This window comes from Myxocyprinus asiaticus, chromosome 42, assembly GCF_019703515.2.
Source record: "Myxocyprinus asiaticus isolate MX2 ecotype Aquarium Trade chromosome 42, UBuf_Myxa_2, whole genome shotgun sequence".
Taxonomy (NCBI): Eukaryota; Metazoa; Chordata; class Actinopteri; order Cypriniformes; family Catostomidae; genus Myxocyprinus; species Myxocyprinus asiaticus.
Genome location: NC_059385.1, coordinates 9,425,996 through 9,448,606, shown reverse-complemented (window position 1 = coordinate 9,448,606; position 22,611 = coordinate 9,425,996). Strand labels below are relative to the sequence as shown.

The 22,611-nt window shown below is 37.1% G+C and overlaps 2 protein-coding genes across 7 annotated transcripts; both read right to left on the bottom strand.

Annotated features, from left to right (window-relative positions):
* Positions 1 to 519: 519 nt before the first annotated feature.
* Positions 520 to 18,744, bottom strand: katnal1 (katanin p60 subunit A-like 1). Of its 6 annotated transcripts, none has more exons than XM_051683469.1 (14): positions 17,926 to 18,744; positions 17,410 to 17,461; positions 14,995 to 16,702; positions 14,771 to 14,883; positions 13,860 to 14,137; positions 12,992 to 13,152; positions 8,880 to 9,042; positions 7,822 to 7,949; positions 7,194 to 7,299; positions 6,658 to 6,816; positions 5,957 to 6,083; positions 5,732 to 5,866; positions 4,452 to 4,578; positions 520 to 3,012 (listed from the first exon to the last, which is right to left on the bottom strand). In XM_051683469.1, exons 5-14 carry the CDS (start codon positions 14,019 to 14,021, stop codon positions 2,814 to 2,816), a joined length of 1,467 nt encoding a protein of 488 aa, XP_051539429.1. In that variant the 5' UTR covers positions 14,022 to 14,137; positions 14,771 to 14,883; positions 14,995 to 16,702; positions 17,410 to 17,461; positions 17,926 to 18,744; the 3' UTR covers positions 520 to 2,813. The 6 variants fall into 6 exon arrangements, with proteins under 6 accessions (XP_051539429.1, XP_051539430.1, XP_051539431.1 ...); XM_051683470.1 differs by having other exon boundaries at positions 16,310 to 16,702; XM_051683471.1 differs by having other exon boundaries at positions 16,352 to 16,702.
* Positions 18,745 to 18,882: 138 nt separating this feature from the next.
* Positions 18,883 to 22,010, bottom strand: hmgb1a (high mobility group box 1a). Its single transcript, XM_051683475.1, has 5 exons — positions 21,879 to 22,010; positions 19,999 to 20,160; positions 19,783 to 19,928; positions 19,495 to 19,669; positions 18,883 to 19,356 (listed from the first exon to the last, which is right to left on the bottom strand). Exons 2-5 carry the CDS (start codon positions 20,143 to 20,145, stop codon positions 19,207 to 19,209), a joined length of 618 nt encoding a protein of 205 aa, XP_051539435.1. The 5' UTR covers positions 20,146 to 20,160; positions 21,879 to 22,010; the 3' UTR covers positions 18,883 to 19,206.
* Between the last annotated feature and the right edge of the window lie 601 nt (positions 22,011 to 22,611).

Below are 22,611 nucleotides of genomic sequence, written 5' to 3'. Positions count from 1 at the left end.
TTCCTGTTCCAACATGACTGCGCACCAGTGCACAAAGCAAGGCACATAAAGATATGGATGAGCGAATTTGGTGTGGAAGAACTTGACTGGCCTGCAGAGTCCTGACCTCAACCCGATAGAGCACCTTTGGGATGAATTAGAGCGAAGACTGCGAGCCAGGCCTTCTCGTCCAACATCAGTGTCTGACCTCACAAATGCGCTTCTGGAAGAATGGCCAAAAATTCCCATAAACACACTCCTAAACCTTGTGGAAAGCCTTTCCAGAAGAGTTGAAGCTGTTATAGCTGCAGAGGGTGGGCCGACGTCATATTAAACACTATGGATTAAGAATGGGATGTCACTTAAGTTCATATGCGTCTAAAGGCAGATGAGCGAATACTTTTGGCAATATAGTGTATGTGTATATATATATATATATATATATATATATATATATATATATATATATATATATATATATATATATATATATATATATATATATATATAGTTACAATATTACAATGATTTTCTAGTGGGTGTATCTCACAATATGATGTCTATATGTCCAGGTCAGATTTTACCCTAAAAATTTAATTAAATTAAACAAAAATAATTTCGTTAAAATTATATAATTACAATAAAAATAAAAAAATTGCATAAATTAAATGCAGGGCAACTCCATGAAGTTTAAATACTTTACAGGTAATATAATAAGCCATTGTTTTTTTTTTGTTTGTTTTTTTTGTTTTGCATTACAGACATGAGAATTGTGGAGAAAATGTTTTTTTTTTTTTTTTTTTTTTTGCCCAAAAATGGCAAAAATAAAAAATCTTATTTGTCCTAAAAATAGGTTTCATTTTCTTTAAGCAATATATAACTTCTTATTTCTCACATTTAATTTAGCCAAAAAAAGTAGCCAGACATCATCTTGACAGGTTTTGTGAGATTCAGCCTAATATAATTAAGGTTTTGATGAGATATGCTGAGGATATGAATTCTCTGTGTATGACATATTTGTAGTGCATTGTTTTATTTTTTTGACCAAATGTAATTTTTTATATGAACAGCATGCTCAGTTGAGATAAACACTCATGAGCAGCTGGGCTGTGTAGTAGCCGTCTGTCTAGTGGCCTTTATAGAGCCACGCTACAGGACAAGTCCTTCCCAATCTCCCTGATCTCTACTTGACGGTTAAGTCCCACGCCATGTCATCACCGGCCCTCTGGTCAGCCGGTCGGACTGTTGTCCATGTATATGATTCATTCACACTCTCTTTGGTTACACTCGCTGTGCCACATCCATCTGGGTTCACACCGACTCTGTGTTTGGTTTGATAAATAATGTGATCATAACAAGACAATATACTCTCAGTCTAAGTAGATGGATGAGGGATATTTGAGCATTAGAAAGATGTTCACACTTTTTCTTGCTGTGATGAATGATGATAACTTTCAATTGAACTTTTGAGAGTTAATCATTTTGAAACAATCATGCACCGACTTCTTCCTTTAGGCTGACAACTCATTGTAACAGTAGCTGTATTAACTCAGAACTAGATATTCAGAAAAAGATAAATCACTAAGCATGGCTTTTAAAGGCCAACTCCACACACAGCGCACACTCACGCACTCGCAGTACATAACCCATAATAACAGAATCATCCTTTCTCTCCATTCTCCCCCTGAAGACTGAGTCACACTTTTCTGTCGTTGTACAGAACAAGAGAACAACTTCATTACCCATCATGTTTCCAGATCTGGTCACTATATTAATAACTGGTTCATATTTAATAACCGTCATGCCATAGTGTTATTCAATAATTAAGGTATCATACAAAATGTAAATATACCACATCCGCAATGTATGAAGTACTAATAAAAGTTAAAGCTTAAAGTAAACACAAAAACAAAATTAACCCCATTCATAACATTAATTATTAACACATGTTCCTTGTCTTATTATAGATGATGTGATTCCTAAGAAAAAAATGTTTGACTTTGTAGTTTTTCTTCAAAATGTGATAATTAGTTCACCTCTGAAACTACTTTCCTTTTCGGCTGATGTCACCATGCCCTCTTATTTTTCAACTACTTCCTTCCAACCACATGGCACCATCCCGGTATGTAACACCAACATTTCATGATCCAATCAAATCCCAATAGATATAGTCCTCCTCTAAATTTTTTTCCTCATTACCCAGTTTCACTCTGACATATTACAGAAGTAAAATGGATTGTGAATGCCCTTTCATGTTGACTTTAACCTTACGGTTTCTGGCCTTGCACAACAACATTGAACAGGAAGAGAATGGATGTTTATTTTATTATGATGACTGCAAATGTCATGCAATATCATAAGTAAAATGAATAAAACAACACAGAACATGAGTCTCTACACACTATCCAACATTAAAAAACGTACAGTACAATACCAGGATAATGCTGTTCTCCCTTGTCAAGTATCGTTTTCACAGCTCTGACTCTCAAATACGTTATAAGCAACTCATTCCATTTGTGTTAACAGAAAACCAAATTAGAAATAACTTGAAACTGAGGTGCTAGAAATAACGAATAAAGGTGACTCAGTGTCATACCACAGACAGAACCAGTGTATGGTGCCAGACAGGTAGTGCATTTTTGACATTTCAAGGTGCAACTCTGCTTCTAACCAAAAACCAAACACAGCAGGACACTGGTTTGACTACAGTTTTTAGTAGCATCTTTATATATTAAAATGTCTTGAGACATAAACCCATGTCTTTTTCAAGTATCGGTCCACAGTGTAGCATTTTAATTGTGAGTTTTTCTACATTCACATAGTGTTGTTTCTCTTCAAACAGATCCAAACTCAGACATCCAGGACTCGTATTTCTCCAGGTCAGCAGCAGAGACAGATTTTGAGATCTTTTTGAGTGCAAGCTCAAAGTCCTCCATGGTGACTGGCATCTGCAGCTCATCTTTAGAAAGAGCCCTGATCTCCTCTGGAGTGAGACCCTGGATCCTCCGTCTCATCGCCATCATTGATGCATCTCTGAGAGCACAACCACAAGGCCATCAGTCACATTTACTACACTGTAAGTCTAAGGCTTTGTTCAGATAGTTTTTATGAAGTATACAACTCAAATCCGTTTAGCTGTTCGCAATCTGAACCGCAAAACAAACCTGATCCAAACCCCATCTATATGTGGTTTGAAATCCAATTTCAGGTTTTCTAGTAATTTTTTTTCTGTACCGCCACACACAAAGTGCAGTAGTGTCTACAGCTGTTTCTGATTTACATTGTATTGAATGGTGAATGAGCGAACAAGTGAGTGGTTTCTTTTGTATAATGTTGTATGATGTGCCTCAGGAGTTCAGCACCGCAGCAAGATGTCATGATGGACAGGAGTATGAGCAAAATTTTTCTGTCCTCTGTTTCCACGCAGACAGCTAAACTCTGGGCTTCATGCTGATGCTTAAGCCATTACTATGGCAACCATCATATAACTCTGTATCCTAATCAGGAACACCAGAATAAAAAAAATCCATTCAGAATCTCTATAGAAAAATGTGTACACTTCTGTGATTTAAACAAGCCTGTTAGAGGCGCGTCATTGTTTACAATGTTTTTTTTTATTATTTGGAAATTATTTTTTATTTTATTTTATATTGTTTTGAAATAGTTTTGGACTGTTTTGGTTTGTGAATGGCGCTTGGTCTGTGCTCTGTGCAAGTTTCTCTTGTAAACAATGACGCACTTCCTGACTCCTCCTCCACGTGATGCGTGACCTTACCAAAGAGCTTATGTCATCCCTCTTATAAGTGCACGTCACAGAGATGTACGGAAGTGAACATTTGTAGTTAAAAGTATATAACTATTGATTCTTTTCTCAAAATAATCAATTGTTTGGGTTCAGAAGAACTTTATTTGTCGACTGGAGTCGTGTGGATTATTTTGATGCACCCTAGATATGCATTTTGGACCGTCAAAAAATGGAGTACATTCACTTGCATTGTTTAGAAGAGGAGGCCTGAAATGAAATCCTAAAAGTCTTAAATTCTGTTTTGATGAAGAAAAAAACTCAGATACATCTTGGATGGCCTGAGGGTGAGTAAATTATCAGCACATTTTCATTTTTGGGTGAACTATTCCTTTAAGGCTAATATGTACGAATTCTTGGTGAAATACTACACACAATTCTGAAGGTACCTTTTTTGCTTCTAATCAATTGTAATGTTGTGATTCATTTCAGACCTGGGTGGTTTGGTTCAAGAGTTTGTTGAAGAATTATTTAGCATGTCTATGGAGATAATGAATGGGAAACGTACAGTACACGTGGGCTGTCACTGTTGACCTCAATCATCAACTACATATGTTCTAAATGACTGTAATTTTGCCATTTTGTGCAACATTTTATTTTCAGTGAACAGAAAAATTATTGCATAACATCTAGTTATATCAAGGTGTTATCTGTAATCCTAAAAACATACCTGCAGACGTTGGTGATGTCAGCTCCTGAATAACCCTCGATTTTTTCAGCAATGAGGGTGAGATCCACATCAGGAGCCACGTCAACTTCCCTTAGGTTGATCTTTAACAGTTCTGCCCGTCCTTTAGCTGTGGAGTTCAGTAACAGTTAAAGACAGCAAAAACATTTTAACAAATTAAAATGGACACAAAAAATATAAAAGATTAAAAATGGACAGCTATGAGTCTAACACAAGACTGTGTAATAGAATAAATGTTTTTCATTGGTATTTTGATTCATTCTCATTTTTTATTAGTACTATCAAAAGAACTCCCGCAAATAAAGTCAATCTTGTCAGTACATATTGTAGCGGGAGCATAAAAACAAGCTTGTTAGAGCAAAAGAAGAAGAAAAGAAATCACTTGACAAAAACTACAGAAACTCAAATATCCAGATAATCAACCTTTTTTATAGCCTATAACATTAACAACCTTTTTAGTGTATCAGACCTTTTATTATCATAGTATCATAAATGTAACTGACATGCAATAATCCGTCTTAAACTATATTAAGTAGGCTATTAATTAAAATACTGAAGGGAATAGTTGTACTTTTAATCATTTATTTGTCACAGCAAAATTTGTCACACCTGAAACATTCTTTACATTAATATCAACTTTAACCTGAAATCTTAATGTTGATAAAAGAAAAACAAGTCTATGAGTCTAACACAAGATCATGTAATAGAATAAATGTTTTGCGGTGGTATTTTGATTAAATATAATCTTATCATTAGTACTATCAATTGAAATCCCATTGTGTGGGAATTATTCACATTAAAGAATTCCCATTATAAAATATAACAAAGGAGTTGCATCAGACAATGAAACATCATGAGCAATGACTCACAGCGTGAAAGCTAGAAATTAGTCAGTCTAGTTCACTCATGAGTGGGTGACATGCATCGAAAAATTATTGAAGTTGTGACTGCCTAGCAAATGTTTTGCTGTCTGTGTAACAGCCTGTCTACACCGGACGCAGCGTCATGTCAAAAACAACAGAACCCCATTATAATCACTGATGCTGTCTACATTGGAAGTGTCCACTGTGGCGCGTCCATTGCGCCGACAATAAACGGGTGACGCGTTCCATTTTGTGCTGCACGCACTGGTGCTCCTACACAAATTAAATGGTTTAGAACGTTCGTGTCGACACGTCCAGTGTAGACAGCCTCAAGCCGTTGCGGTGTGTCGCGTCAACGGATGCGCCCGGTGTAGACGGGGTGTGAGGGTGTTAGATTACCAGTGGGTAGTGGAATGTAGATTCTCTTTTCCAGTCTTCTCCTTAGAGCCTCATCAATGTCCCAGGGGAAGTTTGTGGCAGCCAGGACCATTACCATTTTTGAGGGATCATCACTCTCTTGAGCACCTCCTACTCCTGATAACATTACACCAGTGGGAGGTAAAATAAGGTTGTAACATTTAATGTAAAATTATGACAGGGTCACACCTACAAAACAAAACTCACCGTCCATCTGCACCAGTAATTCTGATTTCACTCTGCGACTGGCTTCATGTTCATCTGATGTGCCCCGCCTCCCACAAATAGAGTCAATCTCATCAATAAATATTGTTGTGGGGGCATAAAAACGAGCCTGTTACAGCAAAGAAAGGAAAAAAAGAAGTAGTTTAATGAAAAACTACAGAAACTCAAATATCCAGATAATCACATTTTTCATATAGCCTACAACATTACCAACATTTTTAGTGTATCAGATCTTTTATTATCATAGTATCGTAAAATGTAACTGACATGCAATACTCCAACTAAAACTATTTTAACTATTAATTGAAATACTAAAGGGAATAGTTCTACTTTTAATAATTAATTTGTCACAGCCAAAAAGGTGATTAAAAATTGGTGAAACACTTAGTTAGGCAGTTATAGGACCTGAAATACACACTTTCTCTTACAGTATATATATTCATATAAACTTTAAATTGAAATAAAAAAATTAATTAAAAAAAAAGACTATTGACACATTATTATTCCACTACCTAATTTCTAAATATCAGTAAGTTTTCTGTAAAGTAGGTGGATGGGTTTCAATCAAATCAGGAAAAAACATAAACAGACATACAATCAAATGGTCAACATTAAATCCCAGCCAATTTCTGGTCTCATTTTTAACAGAACTATATGTCATTGCTTTCTTGGAGATCACTCACCATTTCAAAGAGCAGCCGCACTAGTTTCTCAGATTCTCCTCTGTACTTTGAGGTGAGTGTGGAGGACGACACATTGAAGAAGGTTGTGCCACATTCGGTGGCAACGGCTTTGGCCAACATGGTCTTACCTGTGCCTGGAGGCCCCACCATCAGCACCCCCTGGTAGTTTGAGACAACAAAATGTATTGATATTCTCTCCGAAGGGGTACACACTATGAGCAGACACTGATAAAAAGTTGTAGCAGCGAAAGTGAGAAAACACTTAAACAGACCAGATGGCAAATGGAAAACAAAGTGAAGGAAAAAAAATTCTATCTGCAATGAGCCATGATAAACTAGTGTAATGGCGACCCCTAGTGGACTGTAATATAAATTTGGTCACAAGAAATTAAAAGGATTGATTCATTGATATAACATAACACTTAAAACCTTGGTGAAAACATATTACTATAAGACTGCATATCCATATGTTTCTCTGTGTGTATGCTCAGATGTCTAACTACTGTATGGAATCAGGTGTCATCTAACATATTAACCTTCCATGGGCGGCGGATCCCCTTAAAGAAGTCTGGCATCCACATAGGCAGGACCACAGCCTCTCTCAGCAGCTTCTTGGCATCTTCCAAATCTGCTATGTCATCCCTGCAAGAACAGTAACATATGACAGCTTGCCTGAATCACAGTCCAGCACTGAATCAGTATCTGCCACTGCGACTGACAGCTGTCGCTGACTCAACACATTCCTTATTTGTCTGAGCTGAAGTACAAAAACTTAAACAACTACATTCCTAAATATACAGCTAGGCCCAGATGGAATCTGTGGACTTTTTCACATTTTCTGCTGATTTTGACAGAAAAACTGCAGAAGTAAATATGTAAGAAGTGTTAAACAGAGCTGCACTCTTTTTGGTAGCTAAAAGCATTATCAAATTAGTCAGAATATTTAATAATCAAACATGCAAGGGCAAGGGATTTGTAGGATTTTATCAATGACAGGCATGCTTATTCTGCAGAAATCTGTGGAACTTCCTGTGCAGTGTCATCATGAATAATTCAATTTTAAATAGATGAGACAAAAAAATAGCATAAATTTAATGCATGAATAAACATTTATTTTACCCAATATTTAATCGAAATATATCGGTACATAATCACTCTAAATACCAGTGAATATTGGGATTCCTGGACACGATATCCCTCTCAAGCGCGTCCACCAGATCAATGTCATAGCCTGTGCCATCAAACTTCCTCTGTTCCCCATCACCAGCACCTTCTTGGGCATTCTTCTTACTCTGAAAACACAAATGGTCAAGTTATATTGTTAACAGGTACTTGTTAATAAGTTACAGCCCAGCAGTATATTTAATGAACAATTCATATTCAAATGCTTATTTTGATTACATTATTTTATGCTTTTAAAGGGATAGTTCACCCAAAAATGAAAATCCTCTTATCATTTACTCACCCTCATGCCATCCCAGATGTGTATGACTTCCTTTCTTCTGCAGAACACAAATGAAGATTTTTAGAAGAATATTTCAGCTCTGTAGGTCCATACAATGCAAGTGTAAATTTTGAAGCTCCAAAATGCACATAAAGGCAGCATAAGAGTAATCCATTAGACTCTAGTGGTTAAATTCATGTCTTCAGAAGCGATATGTTAAGTGTGGGTGAGAAACAGATCAATATTTAAGTCTCTTTTTTTTTTTACAATAAATCTCCACTTTCACACACACATTGTTCTTTTGTTTTTGGCAATTCACATTCTTTGTGCATATCGCCACCTACTGGGCAGGGAGGAGAATTTAAAGTAAAAAATGACTTAAATATTGATCTGTTTTTCACCCACACCTATCATATCACTTCTGAAGACATGGATTAAACCACTGGAGTAGTGTGGATTACTTTTATGCTGCCTTTATGTGCACTCTGGAGCTTCAAAATTTTGGTACCCATTCGCTTACATTGTGAGGATCTAGATCTGAAATACTCCTCTAAAAAATCTTCATTTGTTTTCTGCAGAAGAAATAAAGTCATACACATCTGGGATGGCATGAGGGTGAGTAAATGATGAGAGAATTTTCATTCTGGGGTGAAATATCCCTTTAAGCAACTGAACTGAAATTAAGTAAAGCACAATTCTAAAAGTCTTTAAACAATAAGATTTAGATACTGTATTTTTCACATATTGTCAGTTTGGTCTCATACTTTGAGTAACTAACTTTTTCATCTTTAGCTTTATTTCCACGTCCATCACGGGTGTTCGGCCTATCTGATTTGACGTTTGGCTGACCCCTCCCCACAGGTCCACGATGCTGCATTCCAGGTGAGTCTTTCCTCTGGGGCTTTGAGAAAGGGATTGGCTTCTTCATCTGGGCAGGTGCTCTATAACCAGAAAGAGTGATTTCACAATTCAGACATCATTTATGACCACAAAATATAACGTGACACAAACTTATTTTTTTAAAAATCCATATGACATGGCAAATTGTATTCAATAGAAACCACTACATTTGTGTTGCATTCAGTGCATTCTAATTGGCACTATTTGTGGTACTTAAACGTGTAAAAAGTGTGAAATTTCTGCACCACTAGCCGCAGCAAACTGAACTGCAAAAATAAAGCTTGTTTCTGAACAGGTTTCCTTAACACTCCAACCGCCCCTTTCATTGCCATTGTTCAGCAAACAGGAGGCTGAATGTGAATTTGATGTGCAAGACCACTCAAACAAACAGACCTATGTTTTGAAAGTGTCACAGAGTCACAGTGCACTGTTTTTAAGGCTTATATCACCATATAGTTCCAATGTGTTTTAATGGTCAACACTTTCTACAAGGAGCTGGATAGTAAAACAGCAGTGACTTTAGGGGTGCCATGGTGTACGGTTAAATTTTATAATGGTGGAAACATTATGAATGGAACTTCCAATATCAATAAAATAGCCTAACAAATAGAATAACCTTAAATAAAGAATAGTTGCCTAATGAAGAGTTTGCAACCCATGATAAATGAACTTAAATAACGCATTGAAAGCCAGATGTTCTTTACCAATGTATCAAATTACACAGGCAGCAAAGTGACAGAAGACGTTTTATTGCAGGTAGCGAATATAATGTGCATGGTGGGTAACTGTAAAATGTCTCAGATTCAGAATGACACAATAAATGCTGTTAGACACACAGACACGCCCTTGAAGAAACATACTTTATTATATTTTTAAGACCAATGACAGAAAAGCCGTCTATGCGCATGTCTGACGCGCTGTTTGTTCGGAGGCGTGCAGTCTCGTGAAAGGTTCGCACTCTTTCTTTGTTTCAGTCTTCTGAAAATGTTTTGCAAGAATAGTATCGTCTATAAGAATGCTGTAAATTACCTCAGACATCTCAGCTCAGGAGGTGGTCTGAGTTCAGTTCGCTTTATTTCCACAGAGCAGATCGATGTGAGCGCAACTCTGCAGGGTCACTATATATATATAGCCTATACATTTGTGATTAAATCATAAAATAATACAAAAATACATTCACCTCGACCCATGATTTATATTTCAGTGATTATTATCATCATTATAATTATTATGTTTACATTTTTAATTGTTTTTAGATCTTAATATGTATTATTGATTTTCCACCCTTGCCTGATGGTAAATTGAAAGGTGGTTATATATGTTTTTTTTTTGTTTGTTTGTTTGTTTGTTTTTTACCACTTCGTTATTTTAATTGCTTTTTCGTTTTGTTTGAAGTGCAGTTTGAATTCAGAGATGTCTTTGGTTTAAGTTTTTTAAATAAATGAATTTGATTTTCAATGCAAAATCACTAAAGCAAGAATATTCACCGATCCCTCGAGCGGTTGATGATGTAATTGGATATTGTGATGTGATATATATATATATATATATATATATATATATATATATATATATATATATATATATATATATATAGTGTTTCCCATTAATTGACTAGACTCTGGCGGCCTGCCACAGTCTAATTTGCCCTGCCACGGTCTCATAATGAACTGAAAACATTTTTACACTTCTCAGTCTCATAATGACATAAAATAAAAGGCTGTGTTTTGCGCTCTCTCGCGCGCGCCAGTCAGCTCCTCACCCGCTGCTGTAAACTCACGCGCTCACACACACTCGCAGATATATGCACTGGACGACAAACCTTTGAGGTAAGTAACGTTAACTAACATTAAATGTATAAAGAGCAAACAGATAATATTACTGCCGAAGTTAGAATCATGATTAGGGTACGTCCTCTTTTTCGGACCTTAAAAAAGCGTCCGGCCGGGATTTCTAAATTTGCGAAAATGTCCGGGATTCGGCTTTAGTTGCATTATGACGTGCATCTGGTCTAATACCTCATTGTGTGTGCGAGCATATTTGCATTGCTTTAACCCCTCTTTGTAAGTCCCGCCTTCTTGCACACCAATTGGTCAATTATAAGAGGCTTGCAGCAACTATTGGCCAAAGTCCTGCCTGTCAATCTTTCCGGAAACGCGTGAAGCGCTGTTGCGTTCGGCATCAAACAGTTGCTTGACAGTAGCAGCAAATGACAGCTGAGTGGAAACAATGCCCAAACGCAAGTGCAAATTTACAGAAGATTTGCACCAGAAATTCCCATGCTTTCGTCCAGGTCGAGATCCGTGGGAAGCAGAATGTATGGCATGTAAAGCTGGTACTTATGTATCAGTTGCTAATAAAGGTGCAAGTGATTTAGAAGCACACATTAGACAAAAAAGGTGAAAGTTCATCAGGTAAATTAACGAACTACTTTTTGCGACCAGGTAAAATTATCACATTTTCCATGGCCATTCAAAATAATAGTAATAGTAAATGAAGGTACACTCATGGCATCAAATATTTTATTTTAGTACATGGATATTCAAAAGAATGTTGGAAATTTGTATTTATTTATATATATTTATGTTATGCTAATATAGTGTCTTTCTCACTGTATTAAAGTTTGCATTCATAGTAACACTGTTTTGAACCCTATTATACCACCCGGCGGAAAAAAAAAGGTGTCCACTATTTGGAAAACCAGAATATGGTCACCCTAATCATGATGATTAACGTAAATTAACATTAGCATTACTAGGTTAATTGGCATAATGTTACACTGCTTACGGCTTCACTAGCTAGCTATCATTAGCAGTCTGAGGTAACGTTAAAAGACAAAAAGCTGAAACTGACATCCCTAGTTTGTACCCTGTGAGAGATTAGTTAGCACCACAGACTCTAGCTCTGAGTGAAAATTGTGGGTCGGGTAGTGTCAATCCAGCTAATTTTAACCAATCGCTTTTGGCAAGGCACGCCTTGGCTCTGTTTGTGAACAGCTGTCATTTAAACCCTGGCTGGGTGTGAAGAGCATCATGTATATGGGGAAGAATTGGGGGAGTTGTTTCTCACAATTCGATTTACTTCAATGTTGCCTACTGCAGCTTTAAGAGCACAGAATTGTTTACAAGAGCACAACACTAGCCTCTTAATTTTGCTTTCAAAGTGCACCAGATGGAAGTATTTAATTTTAAAATGTACAAAATTTTCTTACGGGGGAGCATGCCCCTGGACCCCCCTAGAGGGTCGGAGGTCCACCCCCCATAGTCTCACAAAATCCTGTGGGAAACACCGTGTATATATATATATACACACTATATATATATATATATATATATATATATATATATATATATATAGAAAGATAGATAGATTTTTTTTTTTTTTTTTTTTTTTTTATAAAAATATCGTGAACATATTTTTTGCATATCACCCAGACCTAGTAGGGAACAAAACAAATGTATTCACACATTCAAAGCAGCTAAACTGGGTCCTAGAATGAAAGGTAATAAAACACCAACATTAAACCCGCAACAACCCACAATAAGTGATGTATTTGCCCGGACAACGAAATACCCGACCGGTAGCCCATGATGGAGAGAATGCACAGATGAAGTTGGTTCTTTGCCAAAGAGATGTTGCCCTTCACAACTGTTGAATAGCCATCTTTCAAAAAGTTGAACAATACTAAATACAAAAAAAAAAAATTTTTTTTACAAAAATGTTAAAATACATTTTAAAAAGTTCAAAGTTTGAAATCAAGCTGCCTTGCGTTATTGTGTAGGATATTGCTTAACGAAAATTATCCCATAGTACCACCTAGCGTCCAACCAGCGGTAATACTGGTGTTAGTCGGTTTGAACGTGAACGCACCGGTGTTAAAATTATGATACCGTGGCAAGTCTAAGTGACAGCATAAAAATAGTACATATAGGCCATGCTCTGCAGTTACAGAACTCCTCAGGCGTTTATATAATCAGCTGCCTAGTCTACCTGCGCTCAGCTGGGGTCGGGGGAGGCCAGACATCAGGGTCCCTTGGGCTCTCTTCAGGCTGAGGGTTGGGGAAATCAACCGATTTGTCCACCTTGAAACTCTCCAGGGTGTTTACGATGCTTTTCACCTGCTCATATTCCTCTGCCAGCTCCTGCCGAACCTGGGCTCAGAGGAGCGAGAGGTGAATTGATTTCCAAACTAAACCCTTTCTAAACTAGACAAGAAACTCTAATCACTGTTTAAATAAAATAGACCTAGAGACCTATCTAGATTCACAGCTCATTAAAACATTTACTTTTCAGACATAAAATGTAGTGCATTCTAAATGTAGATCAGAGCATCTGCAAAAGGCTTGTGTTCTACATATTTTATTTTACACTTTAATTAATAGCACTAATAAACGAGTGACTCACAAAAATGGTCAAGAACAGATTGCCCAAATCAAAATAAAGAAACAATAAATTGTAAATAAAAAAGAAAGAGAGAAAAAAAAAAGATGTGCTACATATGTCAAAAAAGTATAGCCATTATCACAAAGGCTTTTTTTTTTGTCCATACCACATGAGTCCCTTGGATTTTTCTCTCTTTTTTATAATAAATTTGTATTTTTATTAAAGAAAGTGTATTTTGAGGATCATTAATACTTTTATTTTATTTATTTATTATTTTTCTTAATTGTGACTATTTTCATGGCAATTAAATCTCCCACCCCCAAATTGTCATTACAGAAAAAAACAATAAATAAATCTAATTTTCATTACTGAAATGTGAATAAAAAATGTATTCTATACATTTGGTGGCAATGGTCATGAATATATATCAGATTCATTAATGGTTTAGATGATAATAAAACATAAGGTGCCTTACTTGCTGCCATTTGACTTTGAGGGCAGGATCTCTGAGGGACTGGCAGTGCTTATGAATCTGTTGTATAACACCTTGATAGTAAACCATGGATGAGTCATAGTTCCCCAATAATGCATATTCTCTTCCTTTCTTAGCATTGTCGCAAATCTCCTTCAAATTCATGATGAGAAAGGAATCTTAACAGAATGATCTTTCAGCACTTCAATGCAGCCTGAGTTTACAGCGTCATCAGAAATGCTTGTTTGATTGTTGTTGTTGATTTAAGGAAGTCCATGAGTCTGAGAATGCCAGAAAACAGAAAGACACATAAGATGCAGAACTGAATCAATCATTTATACTGATAGTGACAGTACTGTAAGGATTCACTGATAATGGTCACATCAAGGGGGTTTCTACACGGGATCCTAAACTTTTCTGTATTAACCTTTGCCCTGACTTCATAATGACTGTCATAAATTAGGCTATATTTTATTCTGTTGACAGGCACCTGACGTGAAGCACCTAAATCCTGTCCGGGAGTTTTCAATTAGCTTGAACCGCATGCATTTGATTTTTAAAATAAAAACAAAGCACTTCAACAAACCAGATTACATCAATAAATCCAAACAATCCAGTTTATCAAATCGTGCTTGTATGCAAAACTGCACGAACGCCACCGCTGTTACACAGGGACTTGTAGTTTTATTCCGTTTGCCTTAATGTGAAGGCAAATGCTAAAGGTCATAGTAATGCACTACATTACCCATAAGGCAACCGTGCAATACGCCCGAGATTTAGGCCAGCGTTATTGAAATCGAAACACAATTTGAAGTCCTACACTTGCTTTTATTAACCTTTCTTAGAACATGCGATATGCAAAATATGTTCGGAATTTAAATACACTTTTGCTAGGCAATGAATGAAGGTCTTACGTTTACTATTGGCGCGTTTACATTCGGCTGGTCCACAGTCTGTTACCCAGTGATGTTGCCATGGCCGCGGACAGACGCTGAGTGATGAATGAGCGCATGTGTTGGGGCGGAACCTGAATAAAAACAACCCTGCATAATGACCCGCTTTATTTTAGCTTTATAAATATGTATAACATGTAGTATAGCAGTTCACAGAACCTAATAATGTCATATGGACGCTTTACTTTTGAGTTCTTTAGTAATTCCCATTATTCTCAATGGTGATTCTCATTAGAATGTCATTACTGTAAAAACAAAGTAATTTTAAATTACAGTAAAAATGGAATACTAATAATAAAAATAATAAAATATGCTTTAAAAATCACCACTCTTTAATCTTTGGGGCCAATGGAAACTGCTGTCCCACTTTCCAACATTTAAAAATCACATCAAACAAATGTGTGTGTTTACATCCTTCTGTATCAATACTTGTAAATACAAGCCCCAAAAGAAAGGTATGAAAATCATGTCACTGGAATGAAGAGATGTTTATCTCTATCCACAGTTTTCCTGAGCAACCACTGGGCGGCACCATGATGATTCTAGTTTCCTGTTTTCTGTTTCTGGTCTCGAGGCGCCAAGTAAAAACTGCCTAAATGAGCGATCAGGAGAACAACAAGCATTTAAGTTTTACTTGGAGTAAAAATTAAATTTAGGCTCAACTTGTGCAGTTCTTGGCTGTCCTAACAACTCAGAATAATTAATGAGATCAACATAACTAACCTCGGACCATGGCTTCATGACATCTACACACTCCGGTGAGACACTATCTATTAAAAACAGTCATCTTGACTCTGTGAAGTATCTGCATGATTTTTGACAATTTTTTACAAATGTAACACCTTAAACATTACATTACCCACTAATGTATATATGCCGATGCGAGTGAAAACAATAGAGACCGGAAATTGAAAACAGTCGAATCGTGGAACACTTCCGTGTTCAGGAAAAAGGTGGATAATAGTCTGATGGCAGCCTCATTTGGCCTGTATAAAAACATCCCGCCACACACGACAGTACCATTAAAAACACGTGGCGGCGCTGTATACCTGATTCTCTGGTGTACTGTAAGCATATATTCAAATCTCTCTTTTTTTTTTTTTTTTTTAACTAAAAACATAAAGCAATGATTATGATGGAATGGACCTAACCACACTGTTAGACCGTACCGTGGTTTTTCTACAGTAACATACTGGCAACACTGTTGCCAGTTAGTTACTGTAAAAACCTGATAATGGTAAGCTACTGCAATTGTTGTGCATAGTAATTTACTGATTACTGTAATTGGTAGTTGAGGTATATTACTGTAAAAATATAGATTGTACAGTAACTAGCTGTAAATATCCCTTACATTATTATTTTTTATATTTTATTGTTATTATTATAGACAATTTATTAATAATAAAAAAACAAGTTTTTTTAATTATTATTATTTTTTATTGGAGCAGGACAAGAATAAGGGAACTGGATTATGACATAAACATTAAAGGTATAGTTCACCAGGGGTGCCTGGGTAGCTCAGAAAGTAAAGGCGCTGACTACCAGCCGTGGAGTCGTGAGTTCGAATTCAAGGCGTGCTGAGTGACTCCAGCCAGGTCTCCTAAGCAACCAAATTGGCCCGGTTGCTAGGGAGGGTAGAGTCACATGGGGTAACCTCCCCGTGGTCGCTATAATGTGGTTCTCACTCTTGGTGGGGTGCATGGTGAGTTGTGCGTGGAAAATATCATGAAGCCTCCACACACGCTATGTCTCCACAGTAGCGCGCTCAACAAGCCACATGTTAAGATGTGCAGACTGACAGTCTCAGACGCAAAGGCAACTGAGATTCGTCCTCCACCACCCAGATTGAGGCGAGTCACTACGCCAACACAAGGACTTAGAGCACATTGGGAACTGGGCATTCCAAATTGGGGAGAAAAGGGGTTAAAAAAAAAGGGATAGTTCACCCAAAAATAAAAATTCTCTCATCATTTACTCACCCTCATGCCATCCCAGATGTGTACGACTTTCTTTCTTCTGCTGAACACAAGCAAAGATTTTTAGAAGAATAGTTCAGCTCTGTAGGTCCATATAATGAAAGTGAATGGTGGCTAGAACTTTGTAGCTCCAAAAATTACATAAAGACAGCATGTAAGTAATCCATAAGACTCCAGTGGTTAAATCCATATCTTCTGAAGCAATATCATAGGTGTGGGTGAGAAAAAGATCAATATGTAAGTCCTTTTTTCTATAAATCTCCACCCCAACCAGTAGGTGGTTAAATGCACAAAGAATGTGAATCGCCATAAAAACAAAAGAAGATGAATCTGGATGTGAAAGTGGAGATTTAACCACTGGAGTCTTATGGATTACTTTTATGCTGCCTTTATGTGATTTTTGGAGCTACAAACTTCACTTGCACTGTATGGACCAACAGAGCTGAAATATTCTCTAAAAATCTTCATTTGTGTTCAGCAGAAGAAAGAAAGTCATGCACATCTGGGATATCATGAGGGTGAGTAAATTATGAGAATTTTCATTTTGGGGTGAATTATCCCTTTAAGTAAAAGACTACACAACATATACATCAATTAAAAAATTAACAAGGATAAAATACAGACTGAAGGAGAAGTCGTCGTCAGTCAGTGCAGGGCCAACAGGATCAAGTGAACTCTGAAAGAAAAGAATATATGATCTGTGTTAATGTTAAGTCATGAAGTCATCACACACAATACTCCCCAAAATCTTCTTTAACTGTGTGGCCGTTCACATAAAACGCGTTCTTGTGCCCTAAACAGCAAGATGGAGCGCAACGCAACAGTGAACGCTTGGGTCTCATTTAACGTCACGTTTAACGTAACGCACCGTCTTAAAAACGCAGCTCTCACGACGCAAGAAAAAGACGCATTTTAAAACGTTGAAACGCTTTCAACTGACGAACCGTCTTAAAAACGCAACCCTCACGACGCGAGAGAAAAAACAGCAAGACGCGACGCAACGACCAGACTTACCAGCACGTAAAAATAAGGCAGACGAAAAGCAAGAACGCGTCCTCTGTGAACAGCCCCCCCAAGAAAAACTTTATTCTTTCAATAAGTTTTTTTTTATTTTTCTATACACATCTTGCTTGTACTTACTTAATTTGATGTTTTCCACTCGGATTCTGTGGGACTCTGCTCTGCTCAAATGCAGCTTTCCCTCAGACAGGTGCGCGGGGCGTTTCATCGTTATGCTTACCTGCAGTTGTATTTGTGTGTACTCCATAACTTACTATATTAATTAGATAAAAAAGTAATTTATTGTTATTAATGAGTGATGTCACAGAAATCACCCATGAGGCAATGCATATTACAGTTAAATACTGTATGATGATAATAATTTACTGGTTATTTTACAGTTATTTACCCTATAAATTAAGGGTTAACAGGGCAGTTAAAAAATAAAACACAAAAAAGACGTGATATGAAGAGGATTCATCTTTGATTAATTTTGTCTTGTGTGATCAAAACAATTCTGTGGGCAAATGCTGCTCTTATGCAAAAATATAAATGTTAATAATTCAGATAACTTAGATCTTACATCATCTTTTATATTAACAAAACTAGACATTACTTAGAAACATGGTAAACCCATAAAACGTTAAATTCACTTGCAATATTAGATCTTAATTATTTAAACAGGTATAAGTTAAAAATGAGAATCATTGCATCATTCATCAATTAGTTCATGAAAATATATTTCAGTTAATCATTTGATAGTTCTGTAAATTAGTCACCAATAAGTCCTAGGTGCCCATTATGCCTTTTCACATATAGGTGGAGTCCCATACCACTTCAATATTTAAAAAAAAAAAAGTTTATTGATGTCAGAAGCTTACCAGAATGTGAACAAGTATGTTTTTTTTTTTTTTTTACAATTTCTGCAATTACAGTGGTATTCAAAATACAGTAAATAACTTTGATACAGCGATTTACTAATGATGATAATATTTGATTCAAAAAATAAAAAAGTACATTAAGATATGAACTACCTCACATGAACTAGGTTGTGTGCTGTGCACTTCTAAAACTCCAAGACAGTTTTACAACCCCCTATTTTTTTTCTTTTTTTTTTTCTTTTTTTTTTATTGTACCAGGCAAGGATAGTGGTGTTGGAACCATTTTTAAGAAATTAAACTAAAAACAAAATTAAGGGTTTGGGCATTTGGACAAACACAGATGACACTTTTGTAGTGTTAACTATACAAAAAAGGAAAGAAAAAAAAACAAAGAAACTGTACAGCTTAAAAACATATCATATACACAGCCTTTTTTCTTTTCAATTTTTTAAATTTCATTTACCCATTTTATGGCCTCAGTAAAGTGTACAGGGGGTTAAATGCTTTATAGACAACAAGCTAAGCTCTAAATGTAATGTATCTACTCATCATCCTCCTCTTCATCTTCTTCGTCGTCATCATCCTCCTCATCATCATCTTCGTCATCATCATCATTAACCTTGTCCGGCTTGGCAGGGGCTTTGGCTGCACCACCTACCACTTTACCTTTACAGCGATAGGCAGCAATGTCCTATAAGAAAACAAGAACACATTTGGTTCATTAAGGAAATTTCATTATAGTAAATGTAAGTGCAAATAATATATCAGTTGACCATTTTGGGGACAATAAAGGAGTATGAAGCTGATTGGGCATGGTATCATTTCTCACCTTCTCGTACTTCTCCTTCAGCTTGGCTGCCTTCTTCTCATATGGCTGCTTCTCCTCTGCTGATATTTTGTTCCACATCTCACCAAGTCTCTTGGCCACATCTCCGATAGACAGACCCGGGGTCTCTTCTTTCACCTTAGGTCGGAACTCCGCACAGAAAACGAAGAATGCAGACCTTTGGTAGAATAGGTAGAATGGAAGAAAAAAGAATTGCTATCAATTTTGTACTTTTGGTTATGGTCCGTTTATGATGCCAAATTATACATAAGAATGAAGAAAGATGCCTACGGGGGTCTCTTGGGAGCATTGGGGTCCTTAAACCTCTTCTTCTTCTCGCCTTTGGGTGGAATGTAGTTCTTCATCTCCCTCTCGTAACGCGCCTTGTCGAGTTTAGCCATATCTTCAAACTTGCCTTTTTCCTTGGCTGACATAGTCTGAGGAAGGGGAGGGGCATTACTACAGATTACGTGGGCATTACTACAAATTACGTGAGGTGTAACTGACCTTCCATCGCTCCGAGCACTTTTTGGAAAACTCAGAGAAGTTGACCGTCGCCTCAGGGTGTTTCTTCTTATGCTCCTCTCTGCAGGTCTGGACAAAGTATGCATAAGAGGACATTTTGCCCCTTGGTTTTGTTGGATCCTTCCCCATTGTCACTTAGATTTCCTTGAGAGAGAAAATAATTAATTTAATGAGTATTCGATTCCAGTCCTCAAATTTCAAGTCTGAATTTGTAGCACACCCCTCCATAGAATTAACTCTACCAGCCCAAACAAAACAAAACAAACAAAAAAAAAAAAAGTCTCTTGACATGATCATATGAACGTCAGCAGTCCCCTGTTAACTGGTCATTTTCTCTAGTAACTAGTATTTGCGATGCGCACATCTGAACATGGAGTATTTAAAGTTTTCTTTCACAACAAATTTGACAACTTATTGAAACATTGCCTTTTAAAACGCTGCTTTAACAAATAAAAGGTCCTTTCTACACGTTTGAAACGTATACAAGTTAGTATAAATCCTCAAACTTTTAAAAATAATTTTTTTTTCAAAGTTAAAAAGGGTTAAAAAGAGTACGAATAAACTAGTTGAATAAAGTTATTTTATGTGCCAAAGTACGCGAAAGATCGCAAAACGCTTAAAAAATTCTTAATTACGGAGTTCACTTTCACCGTATTCTCCGCTGAAAAGAGCCTATTTCTCTCTGTGTACCGCTCAAATAGTAATGGCGCACGCTCTTGTCTCGCTGAAGGAAAGGAGGTCAACAACGACGGCAATATTTCTTCTTCCATTTTGTGAGAAAGCCTTCTTCATGAAAGAAAGTCCCCCTAAAATGTCTCCACCCGCCTTCCTGCTCGCTTTTGGACACGACAAACAAACGGCGCGGGTCGGTTTTCCTGACCGAAAATTGTTTCCTTCGCAAAAAGCCCAGTGCATTCGCCCGGTGTATAGTAATACATTGGGTCTGTGCTGTGCGGAGTTTGCAGTGGGCTCGCAATGGCCGCTTGTCTTCATGCACTAACACTGAGAATATGGCTCCTTCTCTTTGTGTCAGCGCTCAGCCATTACACTGCTTTGCAATAGGGGGAGCCGAGCGGCCGCATTACCTAGTTCACTTCAACTCTCAATTTAACATCCTTCCCACTCACGGAAAAATGTGAAAATACCCGCGTTGGAAATACGGAAGATATGATTTTTATTTCCCGCCAAGAAAACAGCGCATTTTTAGCCCGGCGGGGTCGAAAACACGATTTGAAAAAGTTGAAGCGAACTGCGCCTGTCTATGGCTCTGTGGCTTTGCCTTGTTTCCTATGCGAGTACAGTCAGCCATTACTGTAAAGCGCAGCTCCTGAGGTGATTATTTTCCCGCTTGTATCTTTGTCATTTCAACATAACCGAGTCTACAAATCCATACACTAAAGAATAACGTTCCACCTTAATTTTTTTGCCAGTCTGTTTTTTTTTTTACTTTCTCATTTCTCAAAATACACTGTCTTTTCCTAACAGACATCCCTTGTGAAGCGCTGCAATGGCTGCTCGCTGGCACTATCACCGTCCATAGACCTTGTTTGTACGCCTAGTTGTCCGCCTTAACATTAAACAAAATGCTCACACACACAATTTTATTTTTATTTTTTACATTTGCAGTATTTTAATCCATCGAATAAAATCTAATGTTTTCTCTGTCAATTTTAAGGCGTACATAAAGATAAAATGAAATAAATAAAAAAAAAAATCTAAGGTTATCCTCATTCTCATTCTGAGGGAATAATACCCTCGTTTTTAACGTCTCATAAAAATCTCAAAATTAAAATAGCTCTTTTACAATGTCAATTTCAATTTCCTAAGGTTTCCTAGCCCTTTTTCGCAATTTCTGTACTTACCTCACACTTTGAAATGTCTACACGCTGACACTTTTCACTGTCTTGTCTGGGTAGTGAATGTACTGCAATGGCTGTATGTGGATGTAATAGCGCTACGCAGTAGTCTGGTCTCTCAACCCTCTAGCATTACTCTCTATAGGGCTTTCATCCCATTGGCTACCGCCACGCCGTACATGCATGTGATTGGCTGAACGCTTTCCATTGTCCTAATAAGCGCCGGGCTGCGATTGGCCGCCTTTTGTGAAACGTCATGAGTGTTTTAAACGGCGGGTAAATACAAAATACGGAGGGTGTGTGTGTTTCTTGTCTCAAAGGCTGTGTGTACTGTGTTGGCTGTAGTAGTACTGTGTTGTATGTGTTCCACGCGGAGTGCTGAATGAATGAGTCGATGTGGAGTGTCACCGTTGCTGTGAGGTTGAACACGCTGAATGAAAGTGGTCGGTACAACTGACAGCCCGCTTGTATCGAAGATGTGAATGTGAAAGTCAGGTTTTAACGAGAATATGCAATTATTAGTGATATTTATTAGAATGGGATAATCGGCGGGATTTGCTTTTGACTATCAAAAGCTGATTAATTTGAAAGTTTCAGGTTAGTTCAACACGACAAAACGTCAGAAGTGCATTACAGCAGACAAATAGTTCGCTTGATTTGAATAATTAAGGGACAACATTTCCAAAACAATGGGAAAGGTCTTTGTATTATATATCAGATTTACACTTAGTCGATAAAT

What these genes read in the sequence shown, in the direction of transcription:
- hmgb1a (XM_051683475.1), bottom strand. Translation starts at nt 20,145, where the DNA reads ATGGGGAAGGATCCAACAAAACCAAGGGGCAAAATGTCCTCTTATGCA. An exon ending in AGTGCTCGGAGCGATGGAAG is followed by an intron (nt 19,929 to 19,998) that starts GTCAGTTACACC and finishes CCCCTTCCTCAG; the next exon opens with ACTATGTCAGCCAAGGAAAA. An exon ending in TGAAGGAGAAGTACGAGAAG is followed by an intron (nt 19,357 to 19,494) that starts GTGAGAAATGAT and finishes GTTTTCTTATAG; the next exon opens with GACATTGCTGCCTATCGCTG.
- katnal1 (XM_051683469.1), bottom strand. Translation starts at nt 14,021, where the DNA reads ATGAATTTGAAGGAGATTTGCGACAATGCTAAGAAAGGAAGAGAATAT. An exon ending in TCAAAGTCAAATGGCAGCAA is followed by an intron (nt 13,153 to 13,859) that starts GTAAGGCACCTT and finishes CTCTGAGCCCAG; the next exon opens with GTTCGGCAGGAGCTGGCAGA. An exon ending in GACATCACCAACGTCTGCAG is followed by an intron (nt 3,013 to 4,451) that starts GTATGTTTTTAG and finishes TTGTGCTCTCAG; the next exon opens with AGATGCATCAATGATGGCGA.